Consider the following 18,414-nt stretch of genomic DNA (forward strand, 5'->3'; position numbering starts at 1 on the left):
AGTCAAGGCAAAAGACCCTTGGACTTTCAATGTGGTACTATTGGTATTCTCCACCATTACACACCATAGAGTTTATTCAATAAATGGGTCAAGCCCATAAAAGATCCAACACAAAAGGCGTTCTTTTGAAGAAAGATAAGTGGCTTTTGAACCCTTTTGATTTTCTACATCATCTTCATCCTTTCGGTGTTGTTTTACATTAGGTCGGCTGTCTCGACTGTTTAAGGAGAGGTTATCTCCTTGTCTCTATCTTTCGCGGTCTCTCCAGCCAAGGGGTCAAGGGCTAGCCTCTGAGTTGGTGCCCTTGGGCTTGCACCTCAAAGGAGTGTTGATGACACTTCAATCCTAGGCAGCTGCTACCTTCACTAGCTACAGTTCAGACCGAATCAGGGCCTTTCCTTCCTATACTGTTCTTTGTGGTAGGGTCGTTGCCTCTTCCCGTTCTACCGGTCCTGCACCGATCGGTGGTCCTAGGCCTCAGACCCTTCTGCTTCTGACAACTGCAGAGCTTCAGATGTGTCTGGCCTCCTCTTAGATGACTTTGAGGATTGCCGATGTTCACCTCGTGGGTATGTAGGCTCGTCTTTCTGCCGCGGAGGCCCGTGTTTCTAGTAAGCTGCGACACTCGCTATCTCACACTTTTGTCACATGGGTTTCCAAGGCCTTATCCTGGTTTCCTATCAGGCCAGGAAGCGGAGTTGAGGGAGATTTGTCAGCAAGTCAATGAAGTAACTTGAAGCATCCATGTTCGTAGGGTGACTCAGGTGCAGCACCTGCTCGACGTCCCGGACCACGTTCGGAATGTTGTGGAGCATGGTGTTCATTGTGGCGCTACCATTGCCTCTGCCATCACTAGGGCTGACCTTCGCACCCCTATGGATCTTCCCCAAGGCGCGTCATCGGGGGCCTTGGAGAGCTTGATCAAGGGGTATGATGAGGCGTCTAGAGGAATCATGGGTTTAGTGTCCTTGGAGAACCTGATCCGCTGCACGCTGGGCTCCTTAGAGATTCTCCAACAGACATCTGCCTTCTGTGATCGAGCTCTTGTTCCCCCGATTTTGTATACCGGTAATCAAGGAAAAGGTCACCAAATCTTGTATGGGCCTGCTCCCCCATTGCGCTTGTAACCCTCTTTTTTATCTTCTTCTCCCTATGACGTCGGGTCGAGCCCCTTAGTCCAGGCTTGTAATATGGGGTTACACGGGAACCCCATGTGTAAAGGTCCTCACAACATAGGGCTTTTAATTAATGTGCCCCCTTTTGTGTCTTTCCTTTTGAAAGGAATTACCATTACACGGAGGGTTGCTCTTGCTTTCCCTTAGGTATGCTTCTAGGGGTGGTTTGGTGCATGTTGGTCTGATTATGACCCGATGGTGGGCCAGTCATGTGCTTTTGTCTGACAGGCTACCATGTCTGGGCTATTGTGTTGAGGAGCTAAAGGGGGCCTTTATTTATTGAGGCTACCCTTCTAATTTTTCTATTATCCTCTTGCCTTCCTCATTGCCCCCTTCCTGCCTTCAAGCTTTCACCTAGCTCCCCTTATGGCCTATTGGCGTCGATCCTTGGTGGACTAGGGGCACCTCCAAACTCTCGTTAGGCGTGGCCTATTGGGCCACGACGAATGGCTAGTCCCCGGTGTTGAGGATTTGGGGCCCTCCTTGGGGTTATGTGGTCTCGTTTATTCGCTTTCACGAGCGGGGTCTTGCTCTTCCCCTCCACCATTTTGTCGCGTCTCTTCTCAATTATCTACAAGTACAACTGCACTACCTGAATCCGAACGAGATCCAACACATTGCCACTATTTATTTATCACGCTATGCAAAGGTTATTTGGGTGTAGAGCACAATTTTAACATATGGCAGTATTTCTTCTGCGTCGAGCTGCTACAACAGAGGAAAGAGCTGAGGGCAATGGAGGTGTAGCTGATTAGATGCGTGAGTATTCATCTTTGCAATGGGAGGTTGCACGAATATATCTCAGTTCCATTCTCATTGTCGTATAAAGGCTAGATTCAGCAATGGTTTTATTTGTGAAATGCGGGCCAAGGGACCTCGCCTGGATCAGGGCTTCTAGGCTTCATCCTAGAGGTTCCATATGAAGCTCCTCTTAGCTGGAGACGTGATGTTTTTGCCTAGTGTAAAGGGCAGGATCACTAATAAACGATACTTGTATCAGTCATCTTGGGGGGAGGCATGCTATTGCTGCCTGCCGCTCAATGGTGTCAAGCATCGCTTCATGCTAGAAGGAGCTGCGAGCCGAGGCTGACATGTCCTTAGGGTAGGCACTGATGGGGGGTGTCTTGGGCTCGTCGTGCGATTACGAGAGGATCCGCCCGACCCTTCCTCTAACATACCTGTTTATCGGTGAAGGACTAGTTATCCCATCTTCGTGAAAGCACTGGGAGAATTGCCTTCTTCGGTGGATAGTTTCATCCGCTTTGCAGAAGTGATGTCTGGTGAAGACATCCTTTCCTTGGTGTTGTCTAGGATGAATGCTGCCAGAGTTAGATGTGCTCAGGTGACATGCATCGGTGCCTCCACGAACATCCCTTGCCCTCTTCATGGTCTTCATTCGATGCCATGCCACTAGCGAGCCTCTCGCGGTAAGCCCTACCTACACTTGCATTCCATCAGGGTTTTTGCCTTGCCTTTATTTCAACTTTCTCTATTGCTCCAGTTTTCTGCTAAGCGACATGCGGGGGAGTCCCCGTCCTCCCATCGACAGGGGGAGCAACCGAGCTCCGAACCTAGGATCGAGACCTAGTAAATAATAGCATTTGAAGGATTTAATCAATCAATGATACCTATTGAAGAATTGCCATATTTATAGTGGAAGCACATTATCTTTCTTCGAGGATTCCATTTTCCTTCAATGATAACACTACACACATGATAATCTTAGAAATGGTGTTAGTCTCAAAGAAATCAAACTATATAGTAACCTCCCTTAAAAGAGTGCATACTAGTTTTGAGTACTTGCATGAGACATGCAATTAACTTTTAAGGTTATACTATCACTTGTAAGAATAATATCATGATAGAATTACCTTAGGTGATACTTAGGTGTAAATTATCTATAATTTGAACTGTAGCACATATCATTTAAAATGATACCAATTGAAAATGTACTAGACTATAGATGTTAATTTGAAAGAGCATTTGAATCTGTATCAATTGAAAGATATGTGTGGGTATCATTTATTTAAGAGTTTGATTAAACTATGTGTCATGCTTTGTTTAACATTTTAAACCATGTGTGTTTGCTCCAAGAGTATAAATTTAAACTAAGCAATCCTACCATATAATTTACCTAGTATGCATGCTATTCAATTGAATGTAAATACCAATTGAAAAGACATGATTGAAAGCATGTGACATACGAATTGAAATACGTAACAATTGGAAGCAATACAATACATGAAAAGCTAAACTAGATATTTGAATGAAGAAACACATATAAAACATTGAATAACAATAAATCTAGTAACCTAAGCATTTGTGGAGAATTTGGGTCCATAATCTTCACTAACCCACTTGGCAATAATCTTGATTGGGTTTTATGTACCCTATGATATACATCCCATTTTCCAAGTCTCCAAATTGTTCGAAGTTCATTGGACTTCTCACTTCCCTCTTGGAACCCAAACCTTTTTGGTGCTCTTCATGTTTGAAATAATGTTCTTTGGCACCCAAATCCATTTGGTTCATTTTCCTTTGTTGGCTTGCTTGTTGGCCTTGAAGGATATCACCTTACCAATTTTCTTCTTCTTGATTAAGTAGGGTGTTGTAGCATTTTTACCCACCTTGTTGGTGTAGGTGTTGGAGATCTTGCTTCTTGCCTTTTTCTTTTGTTCCCTGATCTTCACCTTGCATTGGTAAGACATGTGTCCTTCTTTGTGACACAACCAACAAACCATGGTTTAACCCTCATCGGGCTTCTTCACTCCTGCAATGGTGTTATCTTGATGAGGCTGGGTTTGTATGGCTTTACCTTTCTTATTATATGAAGTTTTACCAAGGCGAGCCACTTCTTGTGTTAATTTCTCATTTTCCATTGCAATCTTATCTGAACATGTTTCTATAATAACATTCTTAACTAAGAATTGTTTGCAAGGGTGAGATTTAATATCGATTAAATCTAAGCAAAAAGTAAAAGGCATCCTTTTGATGACCCTAGGAATTTCAATCTTAGGCGCTTTTAGTGTGTTACCAATGTTTTCTAGCTTAATAGTTAGCTCATTTTTATGAATGCTAAGAATTTCCATTTTAGTTAGCAAGTTGTCAATAACATTTTCAAAGGTAGCTAACTTAGTCTTAAGGTTTTCATTCTTTCTAATTAAGCTCTCATCGGTAGTTGAGGATGGTGCACTAGATTCTAATCGCTCAATTTAAGTTGTTAGCTCAACATTCAAATTCGGAAAAAATTCAAATTGTTCTAGCAAACTTTTGTAATCATTTTGAGAGTTAAGCAATTTTAGTTGAGCCTTTTATTTAGTGCAAACCTCCTCAAAAAACTTTTATGGCATTTGCAAGTTCATCTAAAGAGGGTTTATCATTTTCATCATCGCTACTGCTATCACCTTCATACTTACTAGATGATGGATCATTACTGTTACCTCGTGCCATAAGACATTTGTGAGATGAGCAAGATGAAGATCGATGCTTATGACTCTTAGGTGGGGTGTCATCTTTACTTGATGAATCATCCTACGTTTTGACTGAAGTGAGCGCTTTGCCTTTGCTCCTCTTCTTGGGCGCGACTTTGTTTGGGAAAAAATACCACAAGCGGTCCTTCTCCTACATGCAAAGCATCCTCTTTTTCTTTGTTCTTTCCTGTTAATTTTAAAGAAAATATCCTCGACCTGTAGAGGCACACCCATTAGATCAATCTTGTGAACCATCCTCATTACCTTTCTGACGCGTCGAACTGTTTTTTCATCCTCGGAGGATGATATAGAGGGTTGATCATCATCTTCCTCTTCATCATCATATTTAGATTCCTCTTCTTCACTTGAGGAACTTGACCTTTCAACCTTCTTCTTACCATTCATCTTTTTATGCTCTTCGCATATGAAAGAATATGGCCTTAATGAAGTAGGTTCTTTTTTACCCATCTTTTGTGACATTACAAATGCCACAATCTTGCCAATCAGTAGCCCCGGGGTCATTTGACTCAAGTCCTCCATATTATGAAGGATGGTGATGATGCTTCTATATTTATGTTGTGGTAGTAAGGAGATGTGGTTCCACACAATGTCCTCATCACCTAGCTTATTAATGCCAATAGAATTGAGCCCATTAATAACAAGATTTAATCTATAATACACATATTTAACAAGCTCATTAACTTTCATGGTTAAAGCATTGTATTCATTTAAAGCTAGGCAATGTTTTTGCTTACGAACATTACTAGTGTTGTCATGGAGTCATGCAATTTAAGCCAAATCTGTTTAGTAGATTTCAATGTAAAGATTTAGTTAAAAATATCCATGCTAAGAGATTCATACAAGTAATTTTTAGCCCAAGCATTCAAATAAATTTCTTTTTCTTTACTCGTGGTGAGCTTATCGAGATTATGAGGGGTTTCATATCATCACAAGGGATTCTCCAAATGCCTATATCAATAGCTTCTAACTAAGTAACAAGCCATTCTAGCACTATGATATAGGAAGGTAGTGCCATCAAAGTGAGATGGCCTATGGATATTCATCCCCTCCCTCTTAATCTAGTGTTGGTTCAACGACGATTAAGCCAAAAAGGTTCCTAATGAGTCACTGGCACTAATACCAATTAAAAGGAATATGGACACCTAAGAGGGGGTGAATTAGGAATTCCATTTCTTGCACTAATCTAGTCATCTAATTTAACTTCATAAACAAAACCTATGCAAATATCTGAACAAGAAAGTGTGACTAAGGTTTTGTATAAGTGTTGCTATATCTACTACAAAAGAAGTTATGCAACCTAAGTTCCAGTCCCGCGAACTAGTCTGAGTCTATGGTAGGAATTGTAAATCACACAACTAAAGGAAGCAATATAAATGTGGAAGCTTAATTGAGATAGAGATGCAAACTCCCATTGACGTGTCTGTATTTTTACCGAGGTATCAAGAACCGCACAAGGTTCTTACTAATCCTTGTTGGTGCCCTACATAAAGGGAAGCCCACGCAAGGGCCAACCACCTCAAACAGATAACTCTGTAGATAGCCATGAGACTTCTCCACACGCAAGCGGTGCTCCGTTTCTAACCTCTCCGATGCTCCCCACTGTCTTTACTATCGAGCTTCCGACCAGAACATTGCGGGCCTCGTTCCTTCTGGTACACGGTTGTGGCCACACTACAAACACGGTTGATGTGATCTTGCAAGACTCTCGCCCACTTAGTACAATTACAATGACACGTGCAAGAACTGAGGGTTTTGTGGGTTGTCTAACCTCACTCTAATCAACTAGGAATAACCTAGAGCAAGTGCAATGATACAATCTAACTAACCTAAGCACTTCACAAAACACCTATGCTAATCACCGAGTGATTCTATTAAGCACTTAGGTGTCTTGAGCTATGCCAATCACCTGATCGCTGGGGCCCGTTAGTCAGTTGGAAGAGGCAGGTGCGCCAACCCTGGAAGGACCCGCCCCCGGTCGAACCCCGCGACATCGAGCCTAGGGCCGGGCGTGGCGGAGCCTGACAAGGGAGGACGAGTGTGTCGAAAGGGAACAACTCGAGTGGATCTCGCGCTTGGCCCGGACTGACCCGCCATAAATGACTGGTCGCATTAACCACGCTTGGTGTCGATCCATAGCGTGGGTGCCAGTCCGCTTCCCACTCATGACCTACGACCCCTCGGGCTGCATAACACTCATGACCTACGAGCCCTCGGATTGCGGCACATTGATGGCTCGTGCGCCCTTGGTTTGTGGCGCACTCAGCCTATCAGGTTAGGCCTGAGTGCGTAGACCTCCCGCAAGGCACTACACAACGGGCTGCACTGAGCCCCAGACTACGGATGCTAGGGCTCGGCGTAGCCGAAATGATGGCGTCTGGGACCATCGTCGCCCCTGCGTCATCCACTATGATAAATACACGACATCCATGCAGCCCCGGGCCCCACAAATACACGTGGCCTCACACAGGGTAAAACGCTGGTTTTACCCTTGCCTTACGACTCCTTCCTAGAAAAGCCACCACTGGCCGACCCTCTCCCGACCTATAAGTGGGAGAGGACCGCCTCAGGGCAGGGGGATGGACCAATCGAGGAATAGAAGGACAGACTGAGGGACGACCCGACACCTTTAGACGGAAAGAGCCCACAAGGGTGAACATGAGGAGGAGCATCGACGAGGACCTGGAGGCCCGAGCCCGCTAAGTCAAAACTTTGCTAGGACTCCACTTCTCAGCTTCTAAGCTCCACTTCCACCCCGATAAGAGATTTGGGAGCCTCTCCTCCCTTTCTCGACTGATTGTAATCCCTACTACGAGTTTGATCATCAATGGTGCCGGTAGCGCAAGCCACCGATGACTGGATGTAGGAACGTTCTGGACAAACAAATATAAATCTTGCGCCTTCCGCGCACACTCTCCGAAGCCCGGAACGTGCAAAATAAATTTATTTGTCGGAGCGAGGTATGAAACACCGACACATATATCTAAAAATTGTTAGATCTGATAGTTAGTTGCTAAAATCAGAAAGATATATTCATAGTCAAGTTAATAGTTGAGGTGCTTTTAGCCAAAGACATCCAAATACCCACCGCTAATAGTCTAGCTAACCTATAACTGCCTCATGTTTGGAACCACCCAGTTTTTAAGGAACTGGTTTATAGAAACTGAGGTGATTCTAAATGTATCAGTTTATAGAAATTGAATTCATAGTTTCTTAAAAACAAAGAAGCTAGTCTCACATAGTAAAAAATAAAAACTGGTTTTTAAAAACTGAGTTACTTCCAAACAAGACTTTATTAGCTGATTTAATCAAGCTAAAACCATCAGGTATAGTTAGCGAGCTAATTTGATTTTTAAGACATCTAAATATTAGCTCTACTGCGTTCAAATATTTGTTTGCTAATAGCAAGGGAACTGCTCCGAAATCCGAATTCAAGAGTCCCCGAGTCGACAGGCCACAAATCCCAATTCCAAAACCTTTTCTCCGTCCCATCGCCGGCGATCTTCTCCTTCGCCGCCAATGGATCTCTCCGCTGTCCAGGCTGCCCTCTCCGACAAGTCCTACTCCACCCTCGCCTCCCTCTGCGACGAACTTCTCCTCCAGGTACCCTTCTCGCCTCTCTCTCAACCCCATCCCACATCCGCGCAAGGGTTAGCCCCGCCTCACGCGATTCACCTCGCAGGCCGCGTCCCAGGGATTCACCACCGACGAATGGCCCTACTCTGTCCACCTGCTTGCCCACCTCTACATCAATGACCTGTATGCGATCCGCTGCCCTTGCCCTCGTTTCCGCCCCATCCTTTTCTTGTTTTGGGGCTAGGGTTTTGTTTATGACGATGCCTTAGTGTGGTTGGGACTTGGGAGTGAGCAGGAACAGCGCGCGGTTCTTCTGGAAGTCGTTGCCGCAGGAGGTCAAGGACACGCGGCCGGAGCTCGCCGCTGTCTGGAGGATTGGTCAGTGCCTCTGGAAAAGAGATTATGCTGGCGTCAACACGGCTGCACAGGGGTTCGAGTGGGGTCCTGACCTCGCTGACTTCATCACTGCCTTCCTAGGTATAGGTCTTGCTTGTATTGTTATGAATGACATAGAATTTTCCTATGGTTATGTGGTAGTGAAGCGAAACTTGAATTGTTCGCTTTCATAGAGATTTGGTAGTAGCATGGGTTGGTAGAGGCTGTTGACCATATTGTCACCATTGATTTGTAGTGGGAGAATCTAATAGAATTGAGCTGCACTGGGAATAAGATATCCTATGTGAATATGATGATGGAGAAGTTCGCAGCAGAACTTCATGGCTGTTCTATGATACTCTGATTTATTCTGTCAAATCTATTGTTTTCGAAGGTGTCAACTGGTCATAGTGCCTTGTGTTTCGGTAAGATGGTATTTTTCATGCCAACAAATTTGGTGCTTATATTGTTGTGCTATATAGATATCATATCATAACATGACAAATGCTGGTGTAGAATGCATCTTTTGACATTGTATGTTGTGAACCAATAGCCCATTGCTATCTGTTACTTGAGAGGAATTTATGGCTGTCATCTCTACATCTTCTGTTAAAAATTTGTAAAACTGTAAGGGTGCCTCTTAATTTAGTGACCAGGGCAGAATTTATTAAGAGAAATTGAGACATTGAATAATTTGAAGGGCAGGCCCGGTGCTGTGGTGAGAGCTGTTTCACCGAGTCACCAGGTTGCGAGTTTGAAGCAGCCTCTCCACATTTGCTGGAGGAAGACTTCCGTTGGCTTGTCCTTTCCCTATGGCCTAGGCCTCACTCATGTGGGAGCTTCCGGCACAGGGTCTGCTCCCCCCTTTTTTTGAATAATTTAATGGTATTTTTATATGCGTTATAATGCATATAATGTGGCAAATGGTTTTGTTTTTCTAGCTTAATTGTTTGTAAACTGATCAATGCTTATTTTTTAATAATGTGAGTTTAGCACTTTGACTAGTTAAGGTCTCGAGGTGAATATCTGGTCTTTGTTGTAATGCAGAGAGCTACAGACAGAGGATATTCAAGCTGTTGACTTCTGCATATTCCACAATTAGAGTTGCTGATGTGGCTCATTTCATGGGGATGAGTGAGGAGGATGCGACAAACTGTATGTTTTGCAATCCACCCATTTATATTTTTTTTCCAGTTTCAATGTGAGAGTTCTACCACATTCGATGGTTTTTTGGGTATGTTTTAAGTTGTAGTGGAGCAGTGTACTTTTGTGATATGTTGAAACCTTTTCCACTTTGCGAGACTCATTTCTTTGTGTTAGATTTATTAGATCGTTGCATGTAGAATGTGTTTCCTCAGCTCTTGAAGGTAAATGTATTGAAGAAATGAGGGCTCCATCATACTTTTTTCTCTAGCTTAAATATTTACTAATGGGGTAGCATGACATCGTTTCAGATTCTATAACTCTTGAGAAATCTTATATTTGTAATTTCCATTAATCTATTTAATATATAGATAACACAATTGATTTCCATCTACCTATTTATCCACTCTATAATCATAAATTATGAGTTCTCTACATGTTTTATGATATTGAGAGATTTTGATTGTATTGTCACTGAGTCTTATTTGAACTGAACATCATCTACTTATCTTTAAAGAAATAAGAGGTTCTTGTGGGCAGTCCCATTTGTCCTGATCTTATACGTGTTACTTATGCTTACAATAGTAGATCTAAACTTATTTTCTCATTGCCAGCTAATTTTTCTAGTAATTAGATACTTATTATGTGATAGTGAATTGCCTTCTATTGATCTCAGGCTATATTATACTATCCACATCTCTCCTAGTTTGCCTACTTGCCTAGTATTAACTTTGAAATTTCAATAACAGTAGAAATAGGGAATATTTAACTATTTGCCATTATGTTTGCGTGAGTGGCAAATGATTTGCCACTTTGTGAGGGGAGTGACTGAGAGGCCACGGCGTGACTCCCAGTGACTTTCTTGGATAATAGTCGTGGCAAAAAAGTTAAACATTTCCTATTTTGACTTACTGTTGACCAGTGACTTGCATGGATAATAGCTGTGGGGACTGTTGGATACTACAGAGTTTTGGTGTTTCCATTTTCAGGATTTTATGTAGGTTTTCCAATACAATTCTTTCGAATGTTATATGGTATCTCAGTTTGATATAAGAACTACAGTTTGCACTATTACTATTTTTGGATTGTCAGTGCTGGGAATCATTTTGGTATGCTTATAAACGTGTGATAGCTGCCTGAACTACTTTGCCAGATAGCTATGCAAATTTTCACAAGCGCTGTTGCAGTTGATCTTTACCTTCTCCAGAATTATTAGATTATAACTTCTGTTGCCCCCATTGCAGATGCTGTGCAAAACGGTTGGAGTTTGGATGCAGCGGCCAAGATGCTTACTGTCAAAAAGCCAAAGTCTCAGACCAACCAGAAGCTTGATGCTAGCAAACTGCAGCGTTTGACTGAGTGTGTTTTCCACCTTGAGAACTGATGTTCACTGTCAATCGTGTTGTGTCCCTGTTTCTTCTCTGCTCCACATTGTAAGAAGCATGTTTACCATGTGACAGCTATATGCCTGAGCGACTTGGCCCCTTTCGGCCGAAAAGGGGTGATCTCTGAATTTGCATCTTATGTGATTTCTGACAGCGTGCTATGGGTTAATGTGCCTATTGGTGACCCCTCCTGCCAGTGGCTCATTGAAATGAGTCACACTTTGTCATTAGGGCAAGTATAATAACAGCCTATAAGCCGGCTAAATGCTGGGTTGTATGAGAGAGAAGAGAGAAAAAACGGGCTGTAAACTTATAGTTACCTTAGACAGAAGAACAAAAAAAATGTGAGACAAGTGTATGTATTAATAGTGAAGAGATAACTATTATATGGATAGACTAAGAGAGGCTACAAAGATCCTTTCAACTGCATTTGGTTATATGGATGTGAGAGAGATCATAAATTTGTGAAAGTGAAAAAGTCAGTTTTGATACATGGGTTTTAAGGCTAAGGACTAATTTGCGAACATTATTTTTCTAAGGGATTTCTGTTTTTTCAAAGGAAAATTAACTAAATTCCCTTGGAAAAATAGAAATCCCATAAGAAAATGAGGTTGTCAAACTAGTCCTAAAGGATGAGAAAGAGAGGAGAATAATCTAAGAGGTAATTTTATAACAAACTTTATTATATGAACGTTTTTATTGTTGGCTTCACATGACAAGTATTTAGAGCTTACTACAATCTTTATCACAACAAGGTTAATAATATAATAATATAGCCTACAACAGACTTTATGATGTTGTTATATCGCACCAAGTCTAGTTATATAATAATTCTTCCATGCTATAAGCTTTACATTTGATACTTGCTCACTCTTTCTCCTACAAATTGTATTGGACCTTGTGAGTAGTCCACTTTTATTTGGCTACTAGTAAGCAATCCACTTACATTCCATCTCCATTTCTCTTTCTTCTATATTACCATAAATCTGACTTCATTTCTCTTTCTTCTATATTACCATAAATCTGACGTGAGATCTTTTGTAGTTCGTCTATATCTTATTATACTTGCTCTTACTCTTGAGCCTTAACCACTTTGGTTGCACAAAATTGATAATAGTTGCTCATGCCCACGGTTGTCCATCATATGAATGTGAATTTTTTTCCTTTGCGCAATCTATTTGATAACTTGCATTGATTTCACACCGGAAAAAAGGCTAAACAAATGACTTTGAACTGAAATAGGAAGAAATAATTGTTATTAAATTTGACAATATCCAGTATTCGACGGTGCAGTTCTTGGACTCTTCACCAACGTTTTGTGAATGAATTGGTATGAAACAACAAAATAGATATAATGGAGTTCCTAATGCCTGCCAATCCTAACCTATATTGCCATATTGCCTCAGTTATTCCCATCTTTTATATTCCTTAACATCCCATGTCCTTACCCCTGCATCCTTGCTGCATAGCATGCCCTTGGGCCTCTCTGTTGCCTTTTATACTAGTATTGAACTCCCATCTACCTTCTACTCAATATTGGCAGCCGCTACTTATTAGGCCATTGTATGGCTATACTATGCATTTGTAAGGCTATGGACATATATATATATGACCATATAAAACACGATATTATAGACTATATAGTTATATAGTGAAGATTAAAATAAGAGATGAAGACGAGTAAGCGATTGAAGATGCCTAAGGACGTAACAATAAATCATGAAAATTAACTACCATCTCTGTCCGGAGTATAGGTGTACATTTGGACCGGGCTTGATGGGCCGGCCCGAAGCACGGAAAAAAAGCACGGTCCAGGCACGACACGACTCAAAATAATTTAGTGCCGGGCCGGCACGACCCGTTAATATTGGGCCGGGTTTGGGCCGAGGTCACGGCCCATGGGTGGGCACGAGCACGGCCCGTTTAAGGCAGACACGAAAAGGCCATATAGAGGCACGAAAAGACTCATATTTTTATTAAAACCACACTTCATTCCACACTTTCATATACTTGATAAAGAACACAAAGCTAGAGATAATGCTAGTTAGATGTTTTTTGGTATCTTTGAATTAGAGTGTGTGATGTAATTTTACTTTTGTTATGAACATTAGACAATAAACTGAACTTACGAACTTTGTATAGAGCTGATTATACTCTTTTTCCTTCTAACAAAATGATTTATAAACGAGGTAGTCATTGCATAGCTGTGGTAACTTTAATACAAATATTAAGTTTGATTTTGTTCAATTTTATTTATCTTATCTTTTATTTGTTTTATTATTTTTTTTGAATTTAGGGCTCTAATGTGAATTTTGAGCCAAGAATTTCGAGTCATAATGTGAATTTTGGGCCAAAAATTGAATTTTGGGTTTTTATAATTTCGGGCCACCCAAAATAAGCCCGGCACATTTAAGCAATTACGGGCCGGATCGTGGGCCGGCCCGGCACGGCCCGAAATTCAAAAAATACGGGATTTTTCGGGCTTGGACCGGACGGCCCGAATGTACACCTATAGTCCGGAGCATGCTGCCGGCACCAAAAAAAAAAGAGAGCAATAGCACAAGTAAATTACCCTTTTGGCTAAAGCGTGCTGCCGGCACCAATAACGCAAACAGAGGCATCTCAAACTTACGGTGCACTTCTAGCACAGCCAATGTTTATATGGGTGTGATGGGCTTTTCAAACTTAATTCAAAATTCAAGATAATTTGAGCTAAGCTTTGATCTTCCTGTTTTCTTCATCCATTTTATAATTAATATGCTATGTTTAACTTGTAATTTGCAGTTTTTGAATCTTACTCCAGTCATCACTCATGACACTGCCGGCAAAGCAATAAACATTGGCCATAGCGTCTCTTCACTATCCAACCCATGATGGTTATGTTCCAAGAGTAATTTTTATAGATGATATGCATTTGTAAGGACGTGGACGCTGAATGTTAGATGATGGCAGCGTAGCTAGCTTTAGTGGTGATCCACTTCGAGTAGCTTAGAAACGAAAAATGTTTGTTTGGCAAAAACCGGTGGAAACGATGTAATTATTATACGAAATTCTAATTCGCCGCCAAATATCATGTAGTACCGTAACAAATCTAAGTTCTATTAATTGTGTATTGCTCATCTAGGCTTATCAGTTCCTGTGTGATAGTCGAAACATCTTAGGAATATCAGTGCCGTCAGAATTTCAGATTTTGAAATTCTATTTCGTTACACCCTGCTTCAGCCTGAGTGCAATTTCAACCTATATATAGGGAGGATTTATTGTAAGCTATGGGCTTCCACGCCTCTCCACCGTGGCTGCTAGAGAATTGGAGTAGCTGGAGGCGCTCCTTCCTAGTGTATCCTTGTCCGCGACTCCTGATCTCTGGTTGTGCCCGTGAAAAGACATGGCGCATAAACTCAATTCGTCGACTGTCTATCAAGCTGTTGTGACTAATGGCCAGGGATGCGAGTACAAGTTTATCTGGGAAAACCATGCTTCCCCTAAAGTTAAGTTCTTTGGCTGGCTATTGGTGCAAAACAGGATTCAAACCAAGGAAAATCTTCTCAAAAAAACACTGCGTGGAGAATGATGTTTGTGAACTTTGCTTGTCGGCCGTGGAGAGCTCAGTGCATCTGATTTCTGGTTGCCCTTTTGCTGTTGGCTTCTGGGAGCGACTAGGAATGTCTCTCACAGAAGAAGACACGTCACATCTTTGGTGTGTTCGGTCCCCGGGACATTTGCCCGCTGCACATTTTAATGTTTTCCTCCTCTTGTGTTGCTGGCGTCTCTAGAAGCACCACCACGATGTTGTTTTTCGCTCTCTATCTCTCTCTCCGAGCTATGAGCGTCTTATGGCTGGCTGTCGTGATGATGCTGAACTATGGTCTTGTAGGCTCCCCTCTAATGATCGTTATGTAATCCTTGCATGGGTTTCGATATTCTCTTCGTCAATCCCCTCTGTAACAACTTAACCGACATGTAACTAACTCATGTATGAGCCTTTATGTTAGCAATGAAAAGGTGGGGTATCTCCCCCAAATTTCTCAAAAAGCTCTGGGCTTCCAAATATTGGAGAAAGCTCTGACCGACCACCCCCGATCTGGCTGGCGCGCCCATCTACACCCCACGCCGGGCTATCAGGTGTGTCCCCGCCCATGCATTAGGTCAACCTCCCCACGCGCGTCAGTCAAACTCCCGGTGCCACAACCAACCCCCGTGTGGGAAGCAAGTGTTTTGTTTTTTTTGCGTACATAGCATAAATAGTCCACAAAAATAGTGTAAATAGTTCACATAGACCACCACATGCACATGAGCAAGTGCATGCATGCAAATCCTATTTTTTATGATAGATACGATAATTATTGCAGATCCTGTGAGTTTTCAGTGCTAAATTTTGGATGCCATTTTCGTTTACATTGCATGCACGCAAAAATTGGATGGCTCCATAAATATAGGATCGCTTCAACATCCATGAAACTAGACTCGTTAGAACCAGTTTTTGATATTTGCTGATATTAATTATGCTACACGATATAGGTATTTATGTAATTCGGTACACTGCGCAAAAATTTGTTTCCTACTATATGCGCATAAATGTAGGATGACAGGAATGTGCGATGAAAGAAAATTGATTGACATGCATAGAAATAATAAAATCTTATTTTAGATGCTGCATTTGCCTCATAAATATAGGATCACTCTAACAGCCATGCAGCTAGGCTCATTACAACCAGTTTATGATATATGCTGATACTAATTATAATACACGGTTTTGGTATTTATGCAATACAGAATGCTGCATAAAAACTGTCACGTGGTGCACTGGTAGACACATCTCCATATTCGAGAGTAAAAATCTTAAGTTTTGAGCATAAAATCACTCTGTTATGTACGTAAATACCGAGCCATGTGAGAGAGGTTGATAAATCTTATGTGTCGTGTTCATGATCCTATTTTTTGGTAGATCAAAAAATTATGATAGTCGAATGCATGCGATTTCTATTTTTATACAGATCCAAAAATTATGGCAGATCCAGTGAGTTTCCATTGTATGCGTGCAAATTTTGGATGATATTTTCGTTTCCACTACACACATGCAAAAAATATAATAACATGGTTCACACATAGCATAAATTCATATACAAGGCCGTATAAATACATACACCGTGTAGCATAATTAATAAAAAACATAATATTGAAATTATGGACAGTTTTATGACAGACGTAAAAATCGTATTCATCATCGTAAAATCATTACTGAAATGCATAAATAGTGTAAGTAGCAAGCATAAAAAATATAATCATCGATGACACAAACATGGATCAGATAGTTCATCGCCGGAGGACGATCCCGAGGCCGCTAGATCAAAGGACGCCTCAGAGGTTGTCAGGTCAAAGGTTGATCTTTAGAGGAGGATGTCCTCCGATGCGTCGCATCGGAGATAGTTGTCTTCGGATGCCACCACGCATGGTCACCGCAGCCATCACCACTCGCTCCTCGGAAGGTCGTCGCCACTGCCATAGGTCGTGCCTCAGAGGTCGCGGTCGTCGCAGACGCTCGTGCCTCAGGCGACGCGGTCATCGCCGCTCGCGCTTAGGGTAGTTGTGGCCGCCGTGGCGCTCATGCCTGGGGCTGCCACTCGCCGACATCGCCTGGGGCCGCCGCTCATGTCTCGCGCCACAGGAAGTTGTCATCAATGTCCAGCCGCCGCTCGCACCTCTCACGGTTGCAGCCGCTACAAACCCTGAAACCCTAATCCCTAGGGGTCTGGGCTGTTTTTATAGACAGCCGAACCTGGTCCGGCTCAACCGGATGGCACATTTGGCCTGAGCTTTCTCTAGCTATTGGAAGCTCATGTGGCTGAAGCATGCTGCAACCACCAACAAAAAAGATTAAAAGAGGACATTAGCGAAAGTAAAATCATGTTGCCGCTAAGAAAGAAAGGAACCACAACACTTGCTGCGCGTTCCCTGTGCTGCCAAAGTGACATGGATTTGATGGGTACTCGAATTTCATTCAAATTCAGAACGAGTTGAACGCAAACTTAAAGCCAAGATAGTTCTAGCTAAGTTTTGGCCTTCTTGTTTTCTTAGTTTACTAGGTGAGTGTCCGTGCGTTGCAACGGAAACATATAATACTATGATAACTTATGTACAAATGTGTGTTATACTGTTAAGATGAGCCGTCTGTTAGCCCTAGATTTGCAAAAGAACATGGAAAATCATGATATCAATGTGCAACACGCACAATTTCTTTGTTCTTGCAATGTTTGGAGCAACCTTTCTTATGTATTCTTCTCGCTTTTTCAAGGGTAAGAGTTTAATGTGTTTGACAAGCTTGCAACAATCGAGCTTGCATTGGGAGCACTTGGCACGTTCTATTTGAAATAGTGCCTGCAGATAATTACTAAGAAGCTTTATTACATATATGTGAATTAACTTACAATTTTCTTTGATTTTATATAACTTAAAATAGTCATAACTATTCAATGGCACCTAAATTTTTTTTTCACTTATGTGGATAACAGAAAGAAGACTCAACTGTCATAGGGTCCTACCACTAGTTCTTAATCTGTATTCCTGGAAACAAGCTAGACCACAGAATAAATCTTCAAAATATTTTGGTGACTTTGCAAGCCTTCCACTGAGCCAAGTAAAACAATATTATTGTGACCAAATATTATTTGTTTATAATAAAAAAGGATTTACTTCGAAACACAAGGAGTTGTTACTTGCAAAGTCCTTGACAAAGTTTGCACAGAGGTTCGTCGTCAGTGGTCCAGCCCTGAGTGTACTGTCTCTCTATACAGGTGCCATTACACAACACATATCTCCATTCAGAAGTACCAAATCCACGTATCAATCAATGTGACATTTTGGATCAGTTGGTTAGAGCCTAGAATATAATTGGGAAAATAGATCAAAGTTCATATTACCCCACCAAAATGCGTTGCGATGACGCACAAGAACAAATATTATAATTTATCTTTTCACACTATATTTATCAGAACAATCCGTTCTATTTGGATACACAAGATCTAGTCCATAGAAAACAAAGCTTACATCTGCAGGTCAGCTTCGTCTTCGTCCATAAACTGCACAGGTCGAAGCAGCATATACACCATGGACAGTTGCCTCATCTGTCTATACATAGAAACAAGCGAGCGCCAGTTCGATGAGTCCATGAACAAAAAAACAGGTGACCAACCAACACTGACATCAAAGGTTGAGAACTCACCATATGTAGTACCTATCATCTGTAAATTGTTTCTGCATTCTCCCCGATAGTTC

General features: G+C 41.8%; 1 protein-coding gene across 1 annotated transcript; it reads left to right on the forward strand.

Annotated features, from left to right (window-relative positions):
- The first annotated feature begins 8,072 nt into the window (after positions 1-8,072).
- On the forward strand, positions 8,073-11,268 carry LOC100273709 (COP9 signalosome complex subunit 8). Its single transcript, NM_001148120.1, has 5 exons — positions 8,073-8,266; positions 8,346-8,422; positions 8,535-8,716; positions 9,662-9,769; positions 11,002-11,268. Exons 1-5 carry the CDS (start codon positions 8,183-8,185, stop codon positions 11,139-11,141), a joined length of 591 nt encoding a protein of 196 aa, NP_001141592.1. The 5' UTR covers positions 8,073-8,182; the 3' UTR covers positions 11,142-11,268.
- The last annotated feature ends 7,146 nt before the right edge of the window (positions 11,269-18,414 follow it).

The sequence above is a fragment of the Zea mays genome, chromosome 2 (genome assembly GCF_902167145.1).
Source record: "Zea mays cultivar B73 chromosome 2, Zm-B73-REFERENCE-NAM-5.0, whole genome shotgun sequence".
Classification (NCBI taxonomy): domain Eukaryota; kingdom Viridiplantae; phylum Streptophyta; class Magnoliopsida; order Poales; family Poaceae; genus Zea; species Zea mays.